General features: G+C 34.9%; 2 protein-coding genes across 2 annotated transcripts; one reads left to right on the top strand and one right to left on the bottom strand.

The window, feature by feature from the left end:
- The first annotated feature begins 2,106 nt into the window (after nucleotides 1-2,106).
- LOC136819325 (RING finger protein 150-like) lies at nucleotides 2,107-8,720 on the top strand. The gene is made up of 5 exons (XM_067075571.1): nucleotides 2,107-2,979; nucleotides 5,156-5,230; nucleotides 5,470-5,637; nucleotides 6,153-6,354; nucleotides 6,679-8,720. The coding sequence occupies exons 1-5, from the start codon at nucleotides 2,299-2,301 to the stop codon at nucleotides 6,750-6,752; spliced, it is 1,200 nt and encodes a 399-aa protein (XP_066931672.1). The 5' UTR covers nucleotides 2,107-2,298; the 3' UTR covers nucleotides 6,753-8,720.
- A 2,699-nt stretch (nucleotides 8,721-11,419) lies between these two features.
- On the bottom strand, nucleotides 11,420-15,946 carry LOC136819328 (interferon-stimulated 20 kDa exonuclease-like 2). The gene is made up of 2 exons (XM_067075575.1): nucleotides 15,788-15,946; nucleotides 11,420-12,080 (listed from the first exon to the last, which is right to left on the bottom strand). Exons 1-2 carry the CDS (start codon nucleotides 15,855-15,857, stop codon nucleotides 11,494-11,496), a joined length of 657 nt encoding a protein of 218 aa, XP_066931676.1. The 5' UTR covers nucleotides 15,858-15,946; the 3' UTR covers nucleotides 11,420-11,493.
- Nucleotides 15,947-22,726: the final 6,780 nt, after the last annotated feature.

The raw sequence follows: 22,726 nt of genomic DNA, 5'->3' as shown, positions 1-22,726 counted from the left end.
ATTCCTCTCTCTGCTTGATGCATGCTCAGCAATTAAGAGAATGATCAAGGGTAAGTGGAGGAATTCAGGGAGAAAGAGCGCTCGGGTGAGTTTGAACATGAAGGGTACCATGATGAAGTTTCTAACCTGATGTGTAACCTAATTGTTTTTTCGCTGATTTCCGCGAAAAACTGCAAAACTGATTATGACGTCATAATCGATGACGTCATGAAAACCAAAAATTGAATTTCTCAAGAATGGTTTTTTCAATTGTCTTCAAACTTTTACCACAGATGTATCTCACCAAGGAATTATTATAGACACTAGAAAAGCAACTGGCTGATTTTTGCCAATTTCTCATGTACAAGCCTTGTCCGCAGTAATGACAGTATTGTTCACCCTTCTTCCACCATTAAAGTGATTCTTCATAGCATTTTAATTGCATTTATCATCAAATTACACTTATACAATTTCCAAATGAGACTTTAAGTTCTCCTCTGAGATTCAAACTCTTCTAGTAGACCAGCGGCCGAGGCAGTGGATTGTGTCACTTCGTAGGGCACCCCTTAGATCAGGGCAAATTTTTGATATTATTCTCCTAATAGGTTGTAGAATTGACAAAAAAAAATTTGCCCTTCGAATCTCCTGCAGTTTTCGAGTGAATCGATTTTTAGTTAATCGATAGAACTTATCAAGGGTCCCTTTACTAACGGTTTTTTCGAAGTCTGAAAATCAAATATCTGAGACTACCAACGGATTCAGCGTGAAAAGTAGATAAAGAAAATGGGGTTATTTGTTAAGTTTCGATCACCTGGTGCCGAAAAATAGGATTTTTAAGGCGAAAAATCGACGTTTTTGGCGTTTTCCGATGACGTCAGCATTTTCCTAGGAGCATTTTCAGAAAAGATCATTCCCACAGCTGGATAGCCCGGAATTAGCAGTATCCAAAAATGGTATGGTTTGTTAACTTTCGATGTCTAGATCTCGAGATATTTTGGTTTAAATATTGAAAATTATCGATATTTTTTGCTGAGTCAGCAGTTTTTCAGCATATTTATCCACCTTAAAAATGAATTATCTCAAGATCTATACATTGAAAGTTGACAAACTTCTTAATTTTATCGACAATATCATGCAAAATAAAGAGCACTTAAACACGACTTAAAATTAGTAAAATTTGGACAATATATTTAACTCTCGATTTTAGAAAATCCATCCTTAAGTTCGGTTAAGTTAAGTTAAGTTTCTGCTCATTTTCTTCCAAACTGAGGCTGGGCATGTTCTTACGATGTTCTTAATTTTTCGACGAATTTCAGCCTGAATGTTCTTATAAACTGGGTTTTAATAAAAAAACGTACCCGAGAGTATGAGCTTTACCTTTATGGACTTTTTCGATAAGTTAAGAATACCACCGTGTACTTTACCTCCAGCAGATCAGAAACAATCCAAAGCAAAAGTTTCCTCTAAACAATCAAATGCTCAACCTCGTCCCCGTGTATCCCAGGCTTTATTTACGTTACTGATTGACGCCAGAGAATACCCTGGTGTTGGCTGATGCGAGTTCCCCCTCTCAGAGGGGGAACTTCTCAAAACAATACGTCATAAAAAAATCTGACGTTACAAAGTTACACTGCAATGCAATGGTTTCAAACCCAGGAACGAATGAAATCTGACGTTTTGTTTTTGAATTACGTAATCTTGCGCGTTCGAAAACCAGCCAATGCCAGGGTATCATCTAGCGCTATCAGTAAGCATAAAAAAGCTGATAATGCGCAGGGAACGAGGTTGTCAAATGCTCAAAGATTACAAAAAGTGGCTGTACCACTGCAGTACTTATCCGAATATTTGCGATTTTGGTACTTTTGATTGTTAAGCTTAAGGGAACTTTTGGATTGTTATAGCAGGTAAAAAGTACGGTAAGGATGAGTAGTTAAGTTGAAGCCTAAAAAAACAACCGGTGTCATAAAACCAGCGGAAATCATTTACGAAATTATACGGATCCCCCCCCCCCCCCCCCCGGACGATAACAACCCGCGTTTCAAGAATTTTTACGCGGGACTATACTTCTGGATTCGCGTTTTTGAAAATAAAGGTCTAAAGTAGCAATTTCTCTTTTTATCCCACTCTTCGTAGGGACTCCTCTTCGTAGGTTGAAGAGCGATTTCGAGACGTTCAAAACATTGGCTGATGAGCGAGCGAGGAAAAATTATTTAAGTACAAATTTTTGACAAGGAAATATTTGATGGAAAGTGACTAACAAAATACTAACTTTCGAGGTTTACTTATTGGAGTATTTACTCTTTGGAGTTTATTGGAAATATGTTGCAGGTTCTGCTAATAAGACTTACTACACTATGTATATTGATGTCACTATGTATAGCAAGTTCATACGAGGAAAAAACTGTTTACACACAAGCCTTGCTGACTGTTTCCTATTTTAAAGGAGGTAAAAAGCCTGACCCTACCAAGGTTGCTGGTAAATATGCTAAAAGATCAGGCAAACAACAAGTTGAAGGTGTTTTATACTTTTCAAACACTATAAACTGGTGCGATGAAAAGTCAGCAAAAAAGTATAAATTTCCAAAAGAAAAATGGATTGCCTTGATTCCAAGACAACAGACAGAACCAAACAAAACATGTACACTTTCCCTTAAATTATTGACTGCAAAAAAGATGAACGCTTCAGGTGTTGTAGTATATAATAGCATTCCAGGTGAGGTGCCAGCTATTGAAGATGACACGCGTGATGTTATAACAGTTATGATTGACAGGGAAGCTGGTAATGAATTAAGGAAACTTGTTTTAGATAGTTCTATTACAGACATTAAATGTAAAGTAACAGTAGGTACTCATTACGTCGATCGCAGATGGAAAGTTAGCAGGACATCTGTCTTATTTGTTTTGGTATCATTCATCTTGCTCATGTGCATATCACTTGCCTGGCTGGTATTTTACTATGTTCAACGATTTAGACATATCTACAGAAATGATAGAAAAGAGGTTAACTGAATATTTTTACTCTTTTAACTTTAAGACAGTGTCTTATACGGTCCCTTAAGGTTAGGCCTTGATTTTACCCTAAAGTCAAAATAATTCTGCACATGGGTCGTTGTTTGAGGCCAGGTAAAATTTCCGGGAAATGGCCTATTCTGCGGTGTATGGATCTAGGTGGGTGTCTTCTCCCCACAGAATATTTTCTTGGGCAGTTGTTCTTAAAATCAGTTTTCAAGGTTGGCCCTTTCCGCATTATTATAATGATGTTATGTCTTAGTATATGTATATACTAAAGATTGGGCAAGGTCTTAGTATGCTATATTAATATAAACAAGACTGGGGAAATCAAACTGACCAAAAGGGCAACAGCCTAATAATATTTTGCAATATGATATGTTATTATCTCTAGCTGGAATAAGGTCTATTGAACATAATCCCTGGTTTAACGTTTACTCTCACTCGAAGTACGGTCAATTTGGGGGCAGTTTTCGCAAAATTGATCCTTGTATGATTTAAAAACAAGCACTTGGATTAAAATGTTATTAATTTTTATTTTTTGTTTTTTATTTTACTAATTAACCTTTCACTATCACAAAAAACGCCATCACAAACTACACGTTTTTTTTTTTAAGAAACACACTTTTAAGAAACATGACGCTCAGAATGCCTAAAAACTAAGAAACATCTAAGAAACATGCTGAGGCTGAGAATGAAGAAATAACATTTTTAAATTTGGTTTCTTTTAAGAACATTCCAATCCAGCCTTCATGAGGCTGATTATGTCAAAAAGTTTAGAAACATGTAGGAAACATTCAAGGCTCAAAAGGCCGATTTCTTAAGAAACATTGAGGCTGCTTGATAAAACTAGTTTCTTGAAAAAAACAACGTGTATATATATATAGTATACTGAATTTGTTTTCTGATGGTATTTTCTTGATGTGATGCTTTTTTCTGATCAATTTTTGTGTGGACTTTATTTTGCAAATTGGGAATTTCTGAAGAATTGCAAACATGATTTTAATGTAGATTAAAGTCTGCAAATCAACCCCTTTTTCACGCTTTTTTTTACATTTTCCTAGGGGTTTTGGCCAAAATTTGAATTTAAATTTTTTGAGTGGACCATGTGGACAAAATTTTATAAAAAAATCAATTCGCACAAAATTTAATCCACTTTTAATTGCAGGTAGTTAAATTCATGTAGACTTTTTTGGCAATCGACCACCACCATACTTATTTATAAATTAGATAGTCGTTTAGGTGCCTTGATTTCTATCCAGAGTACATTGCCTGAATGATGAAAGGTCCTTTGACATTTAATGACTTTGAGGCAGTGGCATAGCATTTCTTGAGAAGCATAAAACTTACTGAGCTTAGGATCTTTTTGATATATTTTAATGAAATTGTCCAGAAATTATGGATTTAAAGAGGCAAGTTTTCTTAAGTTGTGTAACTTTGAGGTTTACTCTTTCTTGCCATTTGATATAAATATTTTATGAAATCTAAAAGCCTCTTTACGTTATGCATTGCATACCATACGGTTATTTTCAAGAGTGCAAAATCCTTTTATAAAACTTATTTCGTCCCCTTTACTCAGCATCATTTCTTGTTTCAAAGTATTACATGTTTTTTTATAAGCATAACGTTTATAAGCATACCAAGACCTGAATTTGTCTAAAAAATAAGCATATTACAAGCATATTACTGAGCTTGCTTTTGAGCAGTTTTGAGGTGTGTAAATGAAAATTTTTAAACGCGGCAATCGTTCACAACTTTCCTGAAAAATCTTTGTGTCATTACCTATTTCCCTATCCTCATGTATAGCAACGACAGATTTTGGAAAAATTGGAGACATAAATTTTTCGCAAAAATAAGCATATGATAAACATACTTCGAGCCTGAGTCTAAAATATCTCTGATCATAACTGAGCTTGTTTCCCAAAAAAACATAATATGCTTATAAAAAAACATTTACATCTTTTTGATGACTTTGTCAGGTATTTATTAAAATAGTAAAAAAAGTAATTAAATTACTCACTGGCATCACTCAGTGATTTTTGTACTCAAATAATTGAATATTATCAAAGGCATTGAACTTATCGATAGAAATCTTAAGGACTTATATGTGATTTATCTGTACAAAATAATTCAACTCACATTGAAATTCTTTTATTTCGTTTTGCAGAAACAACTTCTCAGTGCTGCTAAGAAAGCAATTTCTAAGCTAAAGACAAGAGGATATCAAGAAAGCCCAAAAGAGGTAATTTTTACTAGACCCACACATACTGATATATAGTTTTGATTCAAATGTAACAATACTGTTTTCGTAAATTAAGATTTTCAACTAATAAAATTTTCAATGTCTTTAATTAAAGGTCTTATCTTTCTTCGACCTTCTTGGAACTCTAAACTTACGCAATTTTTTTGCAGGATTTTACTTTTCCTGGTAAAGTTCATTAGTTAGATTACTATATATGTTAATTTTTTTTATGTCATTAGGATTTAGAAGAATCATGTGCAGTCTGTTTAGAATGTTACAAAGAGGGGGAAACACTGCGCATTTTACCATGCAAACACGAGTTTCATAAAGCTTGTATCGACCCGTGGCTGCTGAACCATCGTACATGCCCGATGTGCAAAAGCAACATCTTGAAATCTCTTGGAGTGGTAAGACCTGTTCATTTTTTTTAAATCACGACATCACGGCTTCCCAAGAATAATAAATACGTTTCTAAATACTTGTAACAATTTATGTTGTTTTGATGTTTTTATTTTGAATCAATGCCAGCCTTATTTTTTTGCAAATATTGTCGTCGAAGCACTTTAAATGTGTCTTCCGCTAGGAAAGTCCCTCTTCTATATTTGTTTTTGTTTTGGTTTGTAATGTAAGCTGATACCGTACCTCTATAGTGATATGTCACTTGATAAAGTGTAATTAGGTGCCAAACGTTTTCGAAGATGCGTGGAAATCGGCATTATACTGATTTTTTTCCTGTTTCCTTTCTACTGCTTAGGCTTTCATTGGGCCAAAAAGAGGATCTTCTAAAATACATTCGTAGATCACTCTTTTGAAGCGCTATCTTTCGTTTTTCAACCAGTTTCAACCCTATATGACTGAATATATTTTTGAGCAACCAATAATCAGACCGTTTAACGTCATATTTTGTTTTTGTTCTTTTCAGGAGATGCCTGAGAACGAGACGAACGGTTCTGACGATAGATATGTTCGTGGGTTCGTGCCACCATCCACGACTACTATAGAAGCCAGCCAATCCAACAATGGGGAGCCTTCAGTTGTTGTAGTGGTGCACGAGCAACAACAAGTCCCTCAAGCATGGGCTGAACCCTCCATTGCGCAACCCAGCCCTGACAATCGATATTCAGGTACTTTCTTTTGTTGTTTACTCATTGATTTGAACATGTAGGCCTTGTCTGTTTAAACGGGGTTTGGGACTGTGATTACTTGATAGCTTTTTGTTTTCATTTGAAAGATAAATATTATACAGTATTTTGCATTATTGTGGTCTCTTATTTTATTCCAAGATTGAAACCTAATATTTTTCAAAACACAGTTGAGGCTGGTTGAGATACTGTGTATCAACTGCAAGATATGAGAAACGAGATTCTTTGAAAATATCAAAAAAGACGGCAGAGGTAATAAAAAGAAGAGCTTTTTCTAATGAAACCTCTCTCGTTTTCTCTCCTTAGCTTCGTCGAGTTCAAGCGATACCGATTCTGATCGATCAACAGTCGCCCTCGTTTCTTTTGAACAACGGGTTTGAATAAATTTATGGTGCTGGCACAGTTTTTTTTGTATTCTACTTAGAAAATTTCTCATAGCGTGGTGAATGTTTTTAATTTTTTTTCTAACCAACCTAATATGAGAGAGTACTTTGTACCACACAAAAGCGTTGATCGCTTGTTTCAGTTTTATCCTGTTGTGTTGGTGGGGCCATTTCCTTTGGCTTCAAAACTTTGATATGTATTGACTTTGAATGACGTAGAAGAGCCAATTTCTTAATCGCCTCTTCTCATTAGACACTAATCGAATTCCGGTTGTTTGAAATCACGAATTTCCGGGTCTGCCACCACACGGTGAAATATTCATCTGTGATAGTTGTTACTAAATGTGGATGGCGTTCTTTCGCAACCAATACATTATGACATTTTACTCGATCATTCTTGACTCTGATGTAATTATAAACAATGATCTGGTAAAACGATTTAGGAATTCCTACACGCTTTTTTTTTATAAGAATAGTGTACTTTGACTGAGGGTCAAGTATTCTTAAGAAATTGCCAAAATTGAGGGTGAAATATTCTTAACGTATTCTTATTATTTCAGAGAAACGTAACACACACGAAAGAAAGTACAATATCTCTTTTGTTAAATTATCTGTGTCACTTTTGTTTTACCATTTTCTGAAAAATGACAGTCTTATTCTTATCAATTGACTAAAACTCACCCTGGAGGGTATTCTTAGGGTATTCTTACGATTTGGCCAATTTTCACCCTAATATTCTTATAAAAGGTATTCTTATAAAAAAAAAAGCGTGTATTTCTTTTGTTCGTTTTCGAACTGAAGAAAATTCGAAGAGTATTTCTTTTTTGAGAGTTGGCATGGAGCTTTATGGACTGATGACAGGCTAAAGTTCGTACATAGTGTATGTGATTGAAAAGTATGGCAAACAGGTTTTGGCATAATCATGGTCGGGAAAATGAAGCTCGCTGTCAACTTAATAAAAACGACCTTTCTTTTGTGATGTTGAAATGTTTAAAAGGTATTGCCAAAACTCGATTCGTTTTGCCTTGCTATGAAACGAGTTGCAAAATTGGTAGAATATCATCGAAATTTCATTTGTTTATACTGATGTTTGTCTCATTTGTTTGTCTTACAAATCCAACCTTAAAAGGAGTTAAATTAAAGAAATGTCTTTTTAGTAACAGCAATGTTTTACGCATATTTTAATCCGGTAATTTTTTGATATTTTACCGAGAGGTTTAGACAGAAGCTTATCGAATTATGACTTTTTTGCGTACTTGGTATAAAAACTTTTTAAGATGAAAGTTACCTATAAATTATTCAGTAACTTTTAACCCATTGAGAACATCCAGGTTTTTTAAGTAAGTTAAAGTTCTTTCAGAGGGATAATCATTTCTAGATAAAACTTTAGCGAGTCCGTGCTGGAAAAATCATGCCTTTAGAACGAACTAGTTTGTTTATATTTATATTTTTTGTCTTATTGTTTTTATCGTTTAGTTCTAAACGGTCTACATCAATCCTTAACCATAATCGCTATTTTACGCGATTTTTTCCAGAAACTTGTATTTTACTATACGTTCAACGGACGTTAACGTAATTAACGAAACGATCCTTCTTTTCGACGATTCCTGTCCAATCAAAATTAAAACATAATACACTTGATTGACTTGACGCCCCCGCACCAGTGTTTTTTGTTGTATTGGACCTTATCCATCCTCCCCAAATTTTCCAAGACCGCCTTTTCCCACGTTTATAGGTCACCTTAAAGTATACTAGATATAGAACCATTCTTGCTCCCACTACAAATAGCGTCCAAAAAATATACCCGGGATTTTTTGCGTAATAAATTTGGTCGTCAATAATACTCCGATAATATAAGGTATATTAATTAATTTTTTTTCTTTTTTGTAAATATTAACGTTGAATTGTTTTAAAAATTTTCGACTAGATTTTTTGTCAGATAAAAGAAAGGTCGATAAAATCTCACACTTTTGTGTTTACAACTTCAAATTTTTGCTTCATCCGTTTTACCACCCTAAACTCGATCCAATATTTTTTTTACACATTTTTCTATTGTCTTTAGGTGCAGAAAAAAGACTGGGATGGTTTTAGGTTGGTAAAACGGACAAAAAAATGCCCGCGCGGCTACGGTCGAAAAGGTGTATAAAACACAAAAACTTTAATGTGTAGATGCGTGGTCGGATAGGATTATTTCCCTTTATTTTACTCGTTCTCATTATCAATAAAATATGTACGATTTGGCCCACGCTTTAGTGAGAGTATTATCAGGTATCTCTTTTGAGTTTTGCAAATCCTCGTTCTTTTTTTTTCACACCTGCTTCTGCACCATCTTGCCTACGTTTCATTGTGAAAATAAACAGCAGGAAATTCGTACCCAGCCCCTCAGCTATAGATCATCAAGTGAGAACATTGATTTTCTGCGATTAAAACATTTTTTTCTCTTCAAAAAATCAGGGCTTAAAAAAAGGTTTTTTTAATTGAAAGGTCTGATGATGCTGATGTAGTAAAAACAATTGCGACAAGATTAAAAAAAGGTCCCAAAAAAGGTTTTGAAAAAATGAAAATACATTTGATTTGAATAAAAAAACATTCCTCAAACAAAGGGACCCACAAAGGGACTTTAACTGATACCCTTTCGAATATTTTTATGTTTATAATAAATAAAACATTTTCTATCTTATAATCAAAACATTCGATTGTAAATTTGCTCGAAATCAACTTTCGATCTTTCACTTGTTTGCAGAATATTCACAGATCTGTAAAGCCCGAAGGGCTAGATACGAGGCCCGGAATTCCCGAGTTATTTTAGTATTTTAGATCAATAGATTAAAGCTGATGTTTTTTTATGAAGAAAAATAACTCGGAAAGCTAAAGGAAGCAAAAATTCCCGAGTTAAAAATTCAAAAATAACTCGGAAAGTTAAAGGAAGCAAAAATTCCCGAGTTAAAAAATGGAAAATAAGTCGGAAAGTTAAAGGAAACAAAATAAACCGAGTTATGAAATGTAAAATGACGTCACTAATTTCCAAAAATGACGTCATAACTCGGGATAATTCGGTTTTTTTGTAACTCGGTTTTTTTAACTCGGAAAAAATAACTTGGGAATTCCGGGCCTCGCTAGATCCGCAGCCTTTATCGAAAAGTGAAGCAAGTTTTGGTAGGATTTACTATACCAAAGAAACCACGTGACAACAAGCAATCTTACTGGTTTGCCGCATACTTTTTTTTGATCTCGCGCTCCGAAAACAATCAAAAGGCTAGATATCCTATCCATCGGCATCCTAACCCCCCGTAATTGGGTCTTCCCATTTACCATTTAGCAGGATTTTTCCAACCGCCTCCTCTCCCCCCGTTTATTAGGCACTGGAGGGTAAATCTACTTTCATGATCATAGCATATTAAATCAGTTAATTTTTAGGACGAGTTGTCTTTCTTGAACTTTTACTTCGACCTAATCAAAGCTAAAACAAAAGGGTTTTCAATAGAAACGATAAGAACCTTTTTGGTATTCAAAGAAGATGTTTTTCTATTCCATCCCATTTCTCTGGCTGGCAGAACTAAGCTAAGTGTATATATTTTCGCGGGTGGTAAATTTTCACGAATCGCGAAAGTTTCCTTAGAAACGATAGACATTTTCATAAATTACGTCACGTTTTATTAGACGATGTTATCGTCCGTTACAATGATGATAGTAAAGGCGGGAAAATATGGCGGTATGGCGTTATGGCGGTATACTACGGCAAAAAATCGGCGGGAGAGTTTCGACTAGCAACTCTACCGACTGTAAACTCTTTTCGGTAAAAAAATCCGTTTGCGAATTTTCTTCGGCTTTGGGCTTTTTTCTTAGATAGTGATTCGTCTTAGACTATAACATAGTCTACGTTTTATTAAAACTATGCTCCCTATTCCATAAAAGAATCATTTAATGTCTCAAGGGACACAATAACCATGGTAATTGTTTGAATACAAGGCGGAGGATATATTGGATACTTTGTTCGGGGATAGTGAAAAATCTGCAAAATTTGCGTTTGTTTTAGGGGCGAACTTGCTCTGATTATTAGGGGTGAATTTGAATGTCCGGGAGGTCAACTGATGATTGTGGGGGGGGGGAGATCCGTTGTCCAGGGGGGGGGGGGGTAAATTGCCAAAAAATGTTATATCCTTCACCCCCCCCCATATTCAATTTTTTTTCTGGAAGAGCCATTGTTACTTTCTGGAATTTTTCGAATGTATTAAATTTCGCCATTAACTAAATTGGATATTGAACGAAAGGGTCAAAACAAGAAAATAAGACTGATTTTGCTTGAAACACAACGTATATTATAGATGCAAAAATTAAAAAGTAAAAAAAACACCAATCACTCCTGAGTTTGAGTTTAAGTTTTGTTTGATGGATTGAAAGATAACTTTCTTGATAATTATATGGCTCTGGTTACCCTAACCTTGATTAGATGCAAAAATAGTATAAAAAAGTAGGAAAATTGTGACAGAATAGTCGCAAAAATAGTAACGCAATGTAAAATTTTCGGCCTATTTTGAATTTTTTTGGTGCGTATGTATCTAATTTCGCGAATTTTGTTTTTTACCAGACTATACACTATAGGTAAGTATATTCCAGCTTTAGCTCAAACTACCCAATTTGCTCAAAAAAATATGGTTGTTGGGTAAAATTACGATTCTTCATTATATTTCACGTAGAATGACAACTAGAAATATCAACGATACACGACGAGAGATTTTCATTTGTTATCCAAACATTTCGGCCAAAACAAATCATCAAAATATACCGATTTCGTTGGTTTTTCCCATTCGTTTTCAACAATGCGGTATAAATCCATTGCAGCGATCGAATCCTCAATGGAGCAGTGTGTAGAACGTTGAATATCCCTAAACAATAATTCTCTTGTCAGACGCCTCAAAGACGGTGTATTATTATCTTTCAAATTAGCTTTAGCACGTAAAGGTTGAAATTTTGATGTGTCACGAATTTTATCCTTAGGCCAATGAATCTTTAGAATTTTCATATCGAAATTCAAAGCATGTCCTACAATGATTTTCCCTTTCAAAGTCTGTAAAATTTGACGACGAGCCATGAGAAAAGGTACTGCATTTTCCAAATCTTTCGGACGAATGCCACTCCAGGGTGTCCGATAATCAGTGACTTGGTCACGTGATTGGACGTATTGATCGTAAAGGACATTACCATGGTAATCGACAATGCTACATCGCGCCAAGCTGTCATGTTTCGATTTGCCGACACCGACCATCTCGCAGTCTAAGGCCACTAAATTCTCTGGGCATGGCAGTAGTGTTGATGTTTTCTCACCTGAAACAAAGAAAGAAATATTCTAAATGTTTGAAAATGAGGCTAGTATTTTTTTAGGATATTTTTTCTATAATTTATTCTAATCTAGGACATGGGCCTGATTTTCCAAAATTTGTTAAAATTTAGTTGTGCGAGAGGTAGAGAATTTTAACAATTTAGGCACTACACGAAAATGATATTTCAGCATCAGGGGCATAGCTCAAGTGAAGAAGTTTTAACAAGAAGATGAAGAAGTTTTAACAAGAAGATGTTGATGATGTTCTTGGTTTATTTCATTTCTATCAAATAGAACTATGAAAAGGGCCTCCCCGGGTAAGATATGATATGTCCCAAAAAAGCATACGCAACATAATGATATCTAAGCATTATTAGCAGAAAGAAATCGCAGAAACAGATGACTGAACATGACACATACACAGGAAAAAAATTTCATCCAAGGTTGGAAATTTCAAGATTTCTTAGTTGGAAAATAGATAAAATCCAATGGAAAAAAAATCCAACCTGGAAACTTGGGACACTCTCCAAGGATGGAAATTTTGCATTTTCCATGGCTTGGAATCTTCAAAAATCTAGTTTGAAAAAAGCCACAATCCAAAGTAAACAAACTTGGAATTGTCAAAAATCCAGGTTGAATAAAGCCAAAATTCAAGCTAAAAAAGGTTGGAATTTTCAAAAATCCAGGTTGAAAAAAGCCAAAATCCAAAAAGTGATGACAGAGATATGGAAAAAGAGATCTTAAACAAGGTTTTTATTTTTGTGAACAGTCACTCGCTAGCCTAGGATCGATGGCTCCCGGTCAATCTCTCGTTATTGTTCCCACAGATACGTAGTTGATCTTAGATCACTCACACAGCTCAGCAGGGCACCATTTGAAACTATGACACAATTAGCCTATGTGCTTCATTCACTGTGCGAACTCACTGCGATTGACCGAGGCCGCTCCGAAGGAACGCCTCACCTGACGGAAACTTACAGCTTGACTGCTCACATTATAGCCTAATATCTATCTATGTTAGATATACATCAAAACAGTTCTGCGCGAAAAATCGCTTGTGGTTTTCTCAAAGGACATGCGCAGAAAATGGTACAAAAATGTAATTTCCACATGGATTTTTAACGTTTTCTAAACTGTTTGGAGAAACAAAAATTTCCAACCCAAAAAGTCTAGTTTTCCAATCGAAAGAGTCTCAATAGACGATATCGGCTTTCCGAATTCTCCCCGAATGATTACCCATGATGCATTGCACAAAAAAATTCACGGACGATATTGACTTTCCGTGAATTTTTTGCTCAATGCATCATGGGTAATCATTCGGGGAGAATTCGGAAAGCCGATATCGTCTATTTCACAAAAATGTAATATCCACATGGATTTTTAACGTTTTCAAACTGTTTGGGAGAAACACAAATTTCCAACCCAAAAAATCTAGTTTTTCAACCCGAGGTATCAAATTTACAAAAATATGTATTTTCACATCGATTTTTGACCTTTTTTATAATTCCCAAACTGTTTGGAAAATAAAAATTTTCCACTCAAAAAGTCATGTTTTCCAACCAGCCACTTGATTTTTCAAGGGCATTGGTTTATTCTACAAAACCTATGGGTAATTTACGTTTTCCAAATCAGCTTAAGGTAATCGCTCAAATTTCCAACCTTCAATTATAAAACCAAAATTTCCGACCCAAAAATATCGAATTTCCAACCTTTGAAATCGAAAATTTGTTCCTGTGTGAGCTGTTGGGATGTAGTTTCTTGCCTGTGATGTAACATTCTATTTTTGGAAATAAACAACAAAATACTTTAGGAGTACAAACTTTCGCGAGCAGAGACTTACGCGAGATCGAAAACTCGCGAAATCTACGACATTTACTTTCGCGAGCATAAACTTTCGTGAACTAGGTATATTTTAAGTAGAAAATTCAAGTTTGTGGATCATGAAACCAGTGTTTTGATCGTTCAAATGTACTTAAACCAGAATTGATGGACTTTTGCATAATTTCTACACTAAATTTTATCCTCGTTATCATCAAAGAGGAAAATTTGACTAAAGTCCTTTGCAGATTTTATTTCGCGAGCATAAACTTTCACGAATTGCCTTCTCAAGAATTTTCAACGAAAAGGGATAAAATTCGCGAAAATCGTGAAAGTTTCTGCTCGCGAAAGTTTGTACGCCTCAAGTATATGGAGATAAAAACAACAACTACTTTAGGCGTACAAAATTTCGCGAGCGGAAAAATCTTTTGGCAAGCATAAACTTTCCCAAATCAAGACATAAAGATAGAATATTTCACACGAAAAAATAGCTTAGAGGTACAAATATACTTTTTGAATTGGATTGAAACTTTCGTCTTTTGACATACGAGGTTTTAACAGGCTACTGAAAAGTGCCATAAATTCTAAGTTAGAAGTTTTACAGATTTTATATTTGGCCCCTTCAAAAATTTCCAAAGACATTTGCTTTCGCAAAAAGGGCTAAAATTTATGAAAACTTTTGCTCGCCAAATTTAGGCATAAAATAGACCCTTAATGTTGCTGTTAGCCTGTTCAAGTTCTGTTGGCTATTATTCTAAATACAATAATGGTGATTTTGTCATGCAAGAACTTCAAACTTGTTATTATGGAACTTACACCCACAAATCATCAGTCTATCCACAATTGAAAAGTTCAGTTGGAGCAGTTCTTGAATGTCATTTCATTTTTAGAAAATTATTCTTGAATTTATAACCTAGTCCCTGACCTGATGCCCTAATAAAACTTATGGCTAAATCTTCATGATGCACCAAGAAAAGGACTTAGAGAATTTTTTAAATTTTTTTTTAATGCTTTATCCAACCTACATGTTTCCAACTCTCCAGCCTGCTGCCTATTCCTAACAAAACGTTGCGCTTGTCTGTGCGCTTATCCAGACCCGATCAATTGAACTTGTTGAACGAATCGAACAATCAAACTATCGAACTCCATCGAACGATTAAAGTTCGATTAAAAGAATTAATCGAACCTAATCTCACTTGCAAAAACTTTTTCGTGACACGCAATCGCCATTTCGACAGTTCCTGGACTTAAGGTTTATTGTACCTGGATATTTGTCTATCCGGAATAAAGTCGCAGACCCTCTGTTGTTGCGATTTCGCATGCGACCGAATGGCGGAATACTACAAACCACCAGCCCCAGACAAACCACCTCTGGCAGTCTGGCGTTGAAAGGATACAGGAAAAGTGTGTCATCCGTTATCAGAAGTAATTTTCCCGATTTACATTTTGAATTTGGCTTTGAATACGGTGGGAGATAGAGGCACAAACTTGTCAAACAAAATTGGTTACTGTAATCGAACTGATCGAACCGAACCACAACCCATTGATCGAATTTAATCGAACACTCACAATTGTTAAAAAAATCTTAAGAGTTTGATTGAATCGAACTTTAATCATTCGATGGAGTTGGGCTTATGTCCCACGATAGTTTGCCCGCACGTATCTCCCCGTCCAAAAAAATATTCCTTTGTCTAACAGGCACTTAAGAGTACCTTACCTTCATCATTCTTTCAGCCATTCATGACCTAGTTGTTAGAGCTGTACCTAAAATAATTCATGAAAATGAAAAAAAGAGCAGTGATTGGACAACTCCTCAAGTAAAATACAACTTGTGTTAGAGGTTGAATTTAAACTGTCATAAGAGTTCTCCAGACTCTCATTTTGTCAAACTTACACTGCATTTCATTACTGCTGCTTTCAGACTCTCCATCAGAGTTTAAAATATGTCTTCCTGACTTCAACATTTCAAGATTGTCATCACTTAACTCAGCCCAGAGAATTCCACTGAGACACTTCACATGACAGCAGAAAAAAAAGACTGATATATTTCAAAACAAACGTGAGTCACGTTTAAAAATGCAAGCAAAGTAGATAAAATTAGCTCTTTTGTCTCGATGTTTACCATATCAATGGTTGATTTAATTTGGTCAAACGAGAACAAGACAGGAACATTTTTCTCCCGCCAAAAATATCCGCCCTTAACGCCATAATTCGATTACTTAAAAAGCATACTTTAAATTAACAGTACGGTTGCGGTTCTGGAATACCAATAAAGCCTGTTGAGGTGAGCGTTATTCTGGGCTTTGCTTTTTTGCTGAAAAGAGAAAACGAAAGCTAGCAGGCTAGTGCGAAAAAAAAGAAAGAAATTAGCTAAAAAATCAAAAATCAGGAAATCGTCTCCTCATAGCTCATAGCTCAAAGCTCAGCTGTTTTTGCTATTATCTTTGTTCTTGCTGATTTGAATTCTATCAATTGTATCTTATGGTGTAATGTTGTAACGGTAATTATCTTGAGGACTTCAATCAATTTCATATCAGAAAAGAGGTAAGGATAGCCTACGTTAAATTAATTGTTGTCCATCTTTTTTTGTTCATAGAGATATCAGGATGAATAAACAAGAATAGGAGTATTTTATGCTAGAGATCAGAAAAGTTACCTCTGGGATGACTGGTTTGTGGCAACAAAGCCTTCCCTTCATAGAAATGTTGCTTTTTTATCCTTTGTTGTTGGAAGGGACTATGGGAAAGAATTCTTGACACTGCACAATTTATATTGTGTCTGGTGGTACAAAAAAAAGTCTTAACACTACACTTGCTGGACATACATACATATTGCAGACTGATTTATGTCTGATGTTTGGATTTTTCGGGGCAAAAAGTTTACTCATTTGACACTGGGCATTTTTTTCCAGGAACAAAACAGGTAATTCTAGACCCCATGGAATTTCAACCCTAAATTAATCAAGGTCAAGCAAGGGTCCGCCTTGAAGGAGTGTGAACAGAAAATGGAAGGCAGAAAGCAATCAAAAAGAAATTCAAACCTATCAAACTTTGCTTGATCGAACCTATTATCGAAACAACGACCGAACACCAAACACCTACTACTGACCTATTTAACTATGATAAAATCACAGTCGAACATCAATCAAATATTTTTTGGTTTACTTATTGTTCGATTTGTTCTGGTGATCAAATCCCTATTGTTCAATTAGCTGGACGGTGTCAAACACAATCGAATCATTGCAATTCGATTGTCGAACGCAATCGAATCACAATTGAATATAACCCGGAATTTGCCTTTCAATTTTTTCAATTACATTTGATTTTATTTGATTATGTTCAATTAAATTCGATTGACTAAATTGTATTAGGTTTTATTGGCTTCTGTACGATACTTTAAGCACTCAGCAGCCCACGCTAAAAAGCTTTAATGGAGTGATCCAATTTAATTTAATCACATTCAAACTCATCGAACATAATCGTAATCAAACAAAATCGAAGATTAATTGAAGGTACCATCAACTGCTCTAACTTGGGACGATTGGTCAAAACATGGGACTCGATTGACATCTATTGGAATTAGGTTCACTTATTGTTCGATTTGGTTTGGTGATCAAATCCCTACTGTTCAATTACTTTGGTAATTCAAACAGTTTTATTGACATCCCCTTGGTTTTACTTAAAGCAATTTCCAATAAAATTTACAAGATTTTAATGCTGCTTTAGTCTTCGCTGGTTATGCTGTCATTCTTCAATATGAAGCAAAGCCAACTTTTTTTATTTGCACGAACCAAATCCGTAGCATTTTTGATTTCTTCAAACATATAAACTATATTTTCTATAACGTAGTCGTCTAAAAAAACGGCTATTCTTTTTTAGAATCAACCTTACAATCTAGTTTTTATATTTATAAAAACTAGATTGCTGACGTGTGGAAAGGAATGTCGGCATGACTGATCCTTTTGTTTCGATAATAACATCAAAGCGGTAACTAATTTTCTTCTCGTTTCTTTCTTTCCTTTTTCTTTCTCATAAATTCAAGCTTTCCCTCACACTCTCCAAGCGTGGTTAGCTCAAGCGGTTAGAGCGTCTGTCTCATAAGCATGGGTTTCCGAGTTCGATCCCGCTGGGTGTCAAATTTTTCAATTCTTGATTTTGTTTTCCTGGTACCTGCTGGTACTATACACAATTCACACCAAAGCCCTCAATGGTCTAGCGTTTTCCCTAATCACCATCTCCACTGGTACTTAATTCGCTCAATGTATCAATCTAATAAATAATGTTTACAGTATTTACTTGTTCACTATCATGGCTGGAAACCCCCCCTGGCCTGAGGGGGGGGGGGCTAAAAGGTCAAACAGCAATTGGTACCTGATTTTGGCCTGTGGCTAGGGGGGACTAACCATGTTAGGGGTCACCTAAATTTTTTCAGATGGACCTGCCTGGGGGCTAGATTCTATGTTAGGTGATTTTTTTCTGAACTTGCTTTTCATCATAAGCAGCCTACCAGACTATACCATAGGTTGGCACTTTCTCATTTTATATTTTAATGGACAGTTCCAGAAAAACACCATTACCACAGCTGTGGACGGCAGGGTTTTTGGGATTTTTTTTACTTGGTTAAATCTTGAGAAATTTGAAAAAGGTTTTGGAAAATCCAGGATTTTTCCTCATAATTTAGTCATATGTATTGGAAAATCCATAAAATCTGCTCTATTTTCTTGCCAAGTTTCGGAAAATCCAAGATTTTCCCGTAAAAAATCTTGAATATTACGGAAATCCTGAAGTTTTTCAAAAGTAAATTGTTACGAAAAATCCATGTCGTTCACAGGGGGGTAACGGACTATAACGTGAACCGCCCAATCTAAGCAATGCTCAAAAACTGAAAATTTGGTATCTAATATATTATCTGTAAAAATTCTTTGATTCTGTTGCATTACTTAGATAAAAAATCTGTCTGGCAAGGGATTTTCACCCTGACTTACAAAACCTTGATAATCTGGCATGAACCTTCAGTACTTAGCTTATTTCCTATTTCTTAGGGCATTTATTCTATTTAGCAATAAGCTAAACTAACTATTGTATTTGTTTGATTGTTTGAATGAAAAGGATTTTCGAAAAAATTTGACGTGTCATTGGCTTAGGGGTCACCTAAAATATTTGGCAACCAGGGGTTACCTAAATCTTAGGGGTCACCTGAATTCTTAGGTGGCACCTAAAACCTGCTGCCAAGCCATGTATGTAACCAAAGTTCCTAGAAATGTTCGATAGAATACCTCTTTGTTGAAGATTGTTTGCATTATTTCTATACTGAGCAATAAAGAATTGAACAGGAGAATTTTATACACTTTTAACGTTATAATATATCTAATTTTAGCCTGAACTAGATTATGCAACAGAAATGTCAGTTTGAAGATTTTTTTTCAAAGATTCTGTTTTTGTTACTGCTGCAGGTGCAAGCTTCAACAACCCTAATATTATAAATTTTGCAATTAAATGCTGATGTGAGCAAACTTTCAAAAGATTCTTTTTTCAAAATGTTCCCTTTTAGGGAATTAATGTTCTTAATGTTTTGTTAATCTTCTGTACCAATTTTATGTTCCTAGCGTAAGCACATACACTAGAGACATTAAAAGATTTGGTATTTTTGAAATTTGACGTCAGCAATTTTATATTTTTTCCTTTAATATCATTTTTTATCTGAAAGAAAAAATGCAATTCAGCCATTCCCGTAAACTCTATGTCAACATAGTTTCTACCCCCCTACATTTAGGGGGGTCTTGGGTTTTGATGGACCAAAAGCAAGGGGGGTGTTAAAAAAATGACTTTCCTAAGGGAGGGTTGCCAGTTAAGGGGGGGGGTCTTCTTAGATAAGGGGGGATCTTCCTTGAATTATTACATAGGGTCCTCCAGGGTTCAGGTACCCCCAAAAAGTTTAGGTACCCCCAATCATTTTGGTACCCCCAAAATTTTTAGAATTCTAAAGTAACCCCCCAGCTTTGAGTTACCCCCTTTTTAATTTTTTGGACCTACCCCGGTGGAGGTCCTATAAATTAACCTTTGTCCGTCTGTCCGTCCGTTAGTTACCAGCTTTTCTCGAGATTGGCTCATTAGTTTTTTCTGATTTTTTGCACAATGATGCAAAATGGCAATGCCCAAAATGTGACGGAGCCCGATTTTCGAAAAAAAATTTTTTGGGGCAAATTTGGGCCAAAAAACGGCTAAAAAAACGGGTTTTTTGGACTTTGTGAAAAATTGGATCATTAATTTTTTCTGATTTTTCGCACGAAAGTAGGGTACCTTCATAGGTATAAGATGGCTCAAGCAGATTTTTGCAAAAAAATTTTGTTGGCTAAAAAAACGCATGTTTATCTATAAGAATCACTATTAATAAGCATACATCAATGTTCTTAGTCAAATTACTCAAATTTTTTATGAGATAGATGTTTTTTCTGCTCATGAGGGCTTACTTTTGAAGAATATGTGTGTTTAGACAGGAAATTTGGGTTGCTTGGCGTGTTTTTGAAGAAAAACTGGCCAAATTCGATATTTTTTTATAAGCACATTATCAATTACTTAGGTATTGGCTTTTCTCGAGATTGGCTCTTTCTTACTTTATGATTTTTTACACAAAGATGCATAACTATAAACCCTTGAATGTGACAGAACCCGATTTTCGAAAAAAAATGTTTTTGGGCCAATTTGGGCCAAAAAACGGCTAAAAAACGGGTTTTTTGGACTTTGTGAAAAATTCGATTAGTAATTTTTTCTAATTTTTTGCATAAAAGTAGGGTACCATCATAGGTATAAGATGGCTCAAGCAGATTTTTAAAAAAATTTTGTCGGCTAAAAAAACGCATGTTTATCTATAAGAATCACTATTAATAAGCACACATCAATGTTCTTAGTCAAATTACTCAATTTTTTATGAGATAGATGTTTTTTCTGCTCATGAGGGCTTACTTTTGAAGAATATGTGTGTTTAGACAGGAAATTTGGGTTGCTTGGCGTGTTTTTATAGAAAAACTGGCCAAATTCGATATTTTTTTATAAGCACATTATCAATTACTTAGGTATTGGCCTTTCTCGAGATTGGCTCTTTCTTTCTTTATGATTTTTTACACAAAGATGCATAACTATAAACCCTTGAATGTGACAGAACACGATTTACGAAAAAAAATGTTTTTGGGCAAATTTGGGCCGAAAAACGGCTATAAAACGGGTTTTTTGGACTTTGTGAAAAATTGGATCATTAATTTTTTCTAATTTTTTGCATAAAAGTAGGGTACCATCATAGGTAAAAGATGGCTTAAGCAGATTTTTGCAAAAAAAATTTGTTGGCTCAAAAAACGCATCTTTATCTATAAGAATCACTGTTAATAAGCATACATCAATGTTCTTAGTCAAATTACTCAATTTTTTTTATGAGATAGATGCTTTTTTTTCTCACTAGTGTTTAGACGGGAAATTTTGGTTGCTTGGCATGTTTTTATAGAAAAACTGGCCAAATTTGATATTTTTTTATAAGCACATTATCAATTACTTAGGTATTAGACTGATTGGCTCTTTCATTTTTTATGATTTTTTGCTCAAAGATGCATAACTATAAATCCTCGAATGTGACGGAGCCCGATTTTTGGAGAAAAAAATTTTGGGGTAAATTTCAGCCAAAAAAAAAACGGCCATAAAAGGGTTTTTTGTACTTAGTGAAATATTGGACCATTGTTTTTTTCTGATTTTTTGTATGAAAGTAGATAAAAGATAGCTCAAGCAGAATTTTGTAAAAAATGAATTTTTCAGCTCAAAAAAAGCATCTTTATCAATAAGAATCACTATTAATAAACATACATCAATGTTCTTAGCCAAATTACTCAATTTTTTGGAGATGTTTTTTTGCTCACAAAGTCTTGAATATGAAAGAACATTTCAAGAGCATGAAATTTTGGTTTCTAAACGTTTTTTTTATAAGAAACAAACGGCTAATTTTAATAGATCGTCACTATTTGTGTTCTGAATGATTGTTTAATGGTCACGTCACGTAGATATCAATTATAAACGTGTTAAATGCATAATCCAGGTAGGTCCATCAAAGTATCACTTGTTTATTATTAAAAATACAAAAAGGGATTTTTTGCTCTTTTGTCATTCCTGGGAAAATACTTCCATGGCGGCCAGCACTTCTTTTTCAACGAATTCAAGGGTGTCATTTTTGACTACAATTTTCCAGGGTTTTAAGAGATTTTTATATACCACAAACTTTCAAGGGTTTCTAGGGTTTTTAGTTGATCTTTGCTAGTTTTCAAAGATTTCAAGGAAATCTGTCGACAAAAGGAGAAAGGTTGAATTTTCAATTTTTGTGTAAAGGGCCCTTAAATTGGCTGATAATTGCTAATTTTACAACCACCCATTCTATCACCCAGTCCTGCCAATCTCATATAATTCCAGTGGCACTTAACGGGTTAAAAGGTAAACCCCCTAAGAATGAGCGTGGAATATCCCCTTGAGTCTCAGGGGTTCCAAAAATATGTTTTCTCATTTTTAAGTCACTGCAATGTTTGTATCCCACGCAATGGGAAAATTTTGTAATTCTGAAAGTTAAAATGGCCACAAAATTTGGCATTTCAAGGGTTTCAAGGGTATAAATCTTGCATTTCAAGGGTCTCCAAAATAATATTGACTTTTCAAGGGTGTTTCAAGGGTTTCAAGGAATTCAAGGGTGATGACTTCATACAAAAACAACAGCCCCTGCCCCCACTAATGAAAATGCAGGTACCCCCAAACATATCAGGTACCCCCTAAATCTAAGAATACTTCCAGTTACCTGGCTTTTTTAG

This window comes from Clytia hemisphaerica, unplaced genomic scaffold, assembly GCF_902728285.1.
Source record: "Clytia hemisphaerica strain Z4C2 unplaced genomic scaffold, Clytia hemisphaerica genome assembly, whole genome shotgun sequence".
Lineage (NCBI taxonomy): Eukaryota > Metazoa > Cnidaria > Hydrozoa > Leptothecata > Clytiidae > Clytia > Clytia hemisphaerica.
This window is presented reverse-complemented; position numbering and strand designations above follow the sequence as displayed.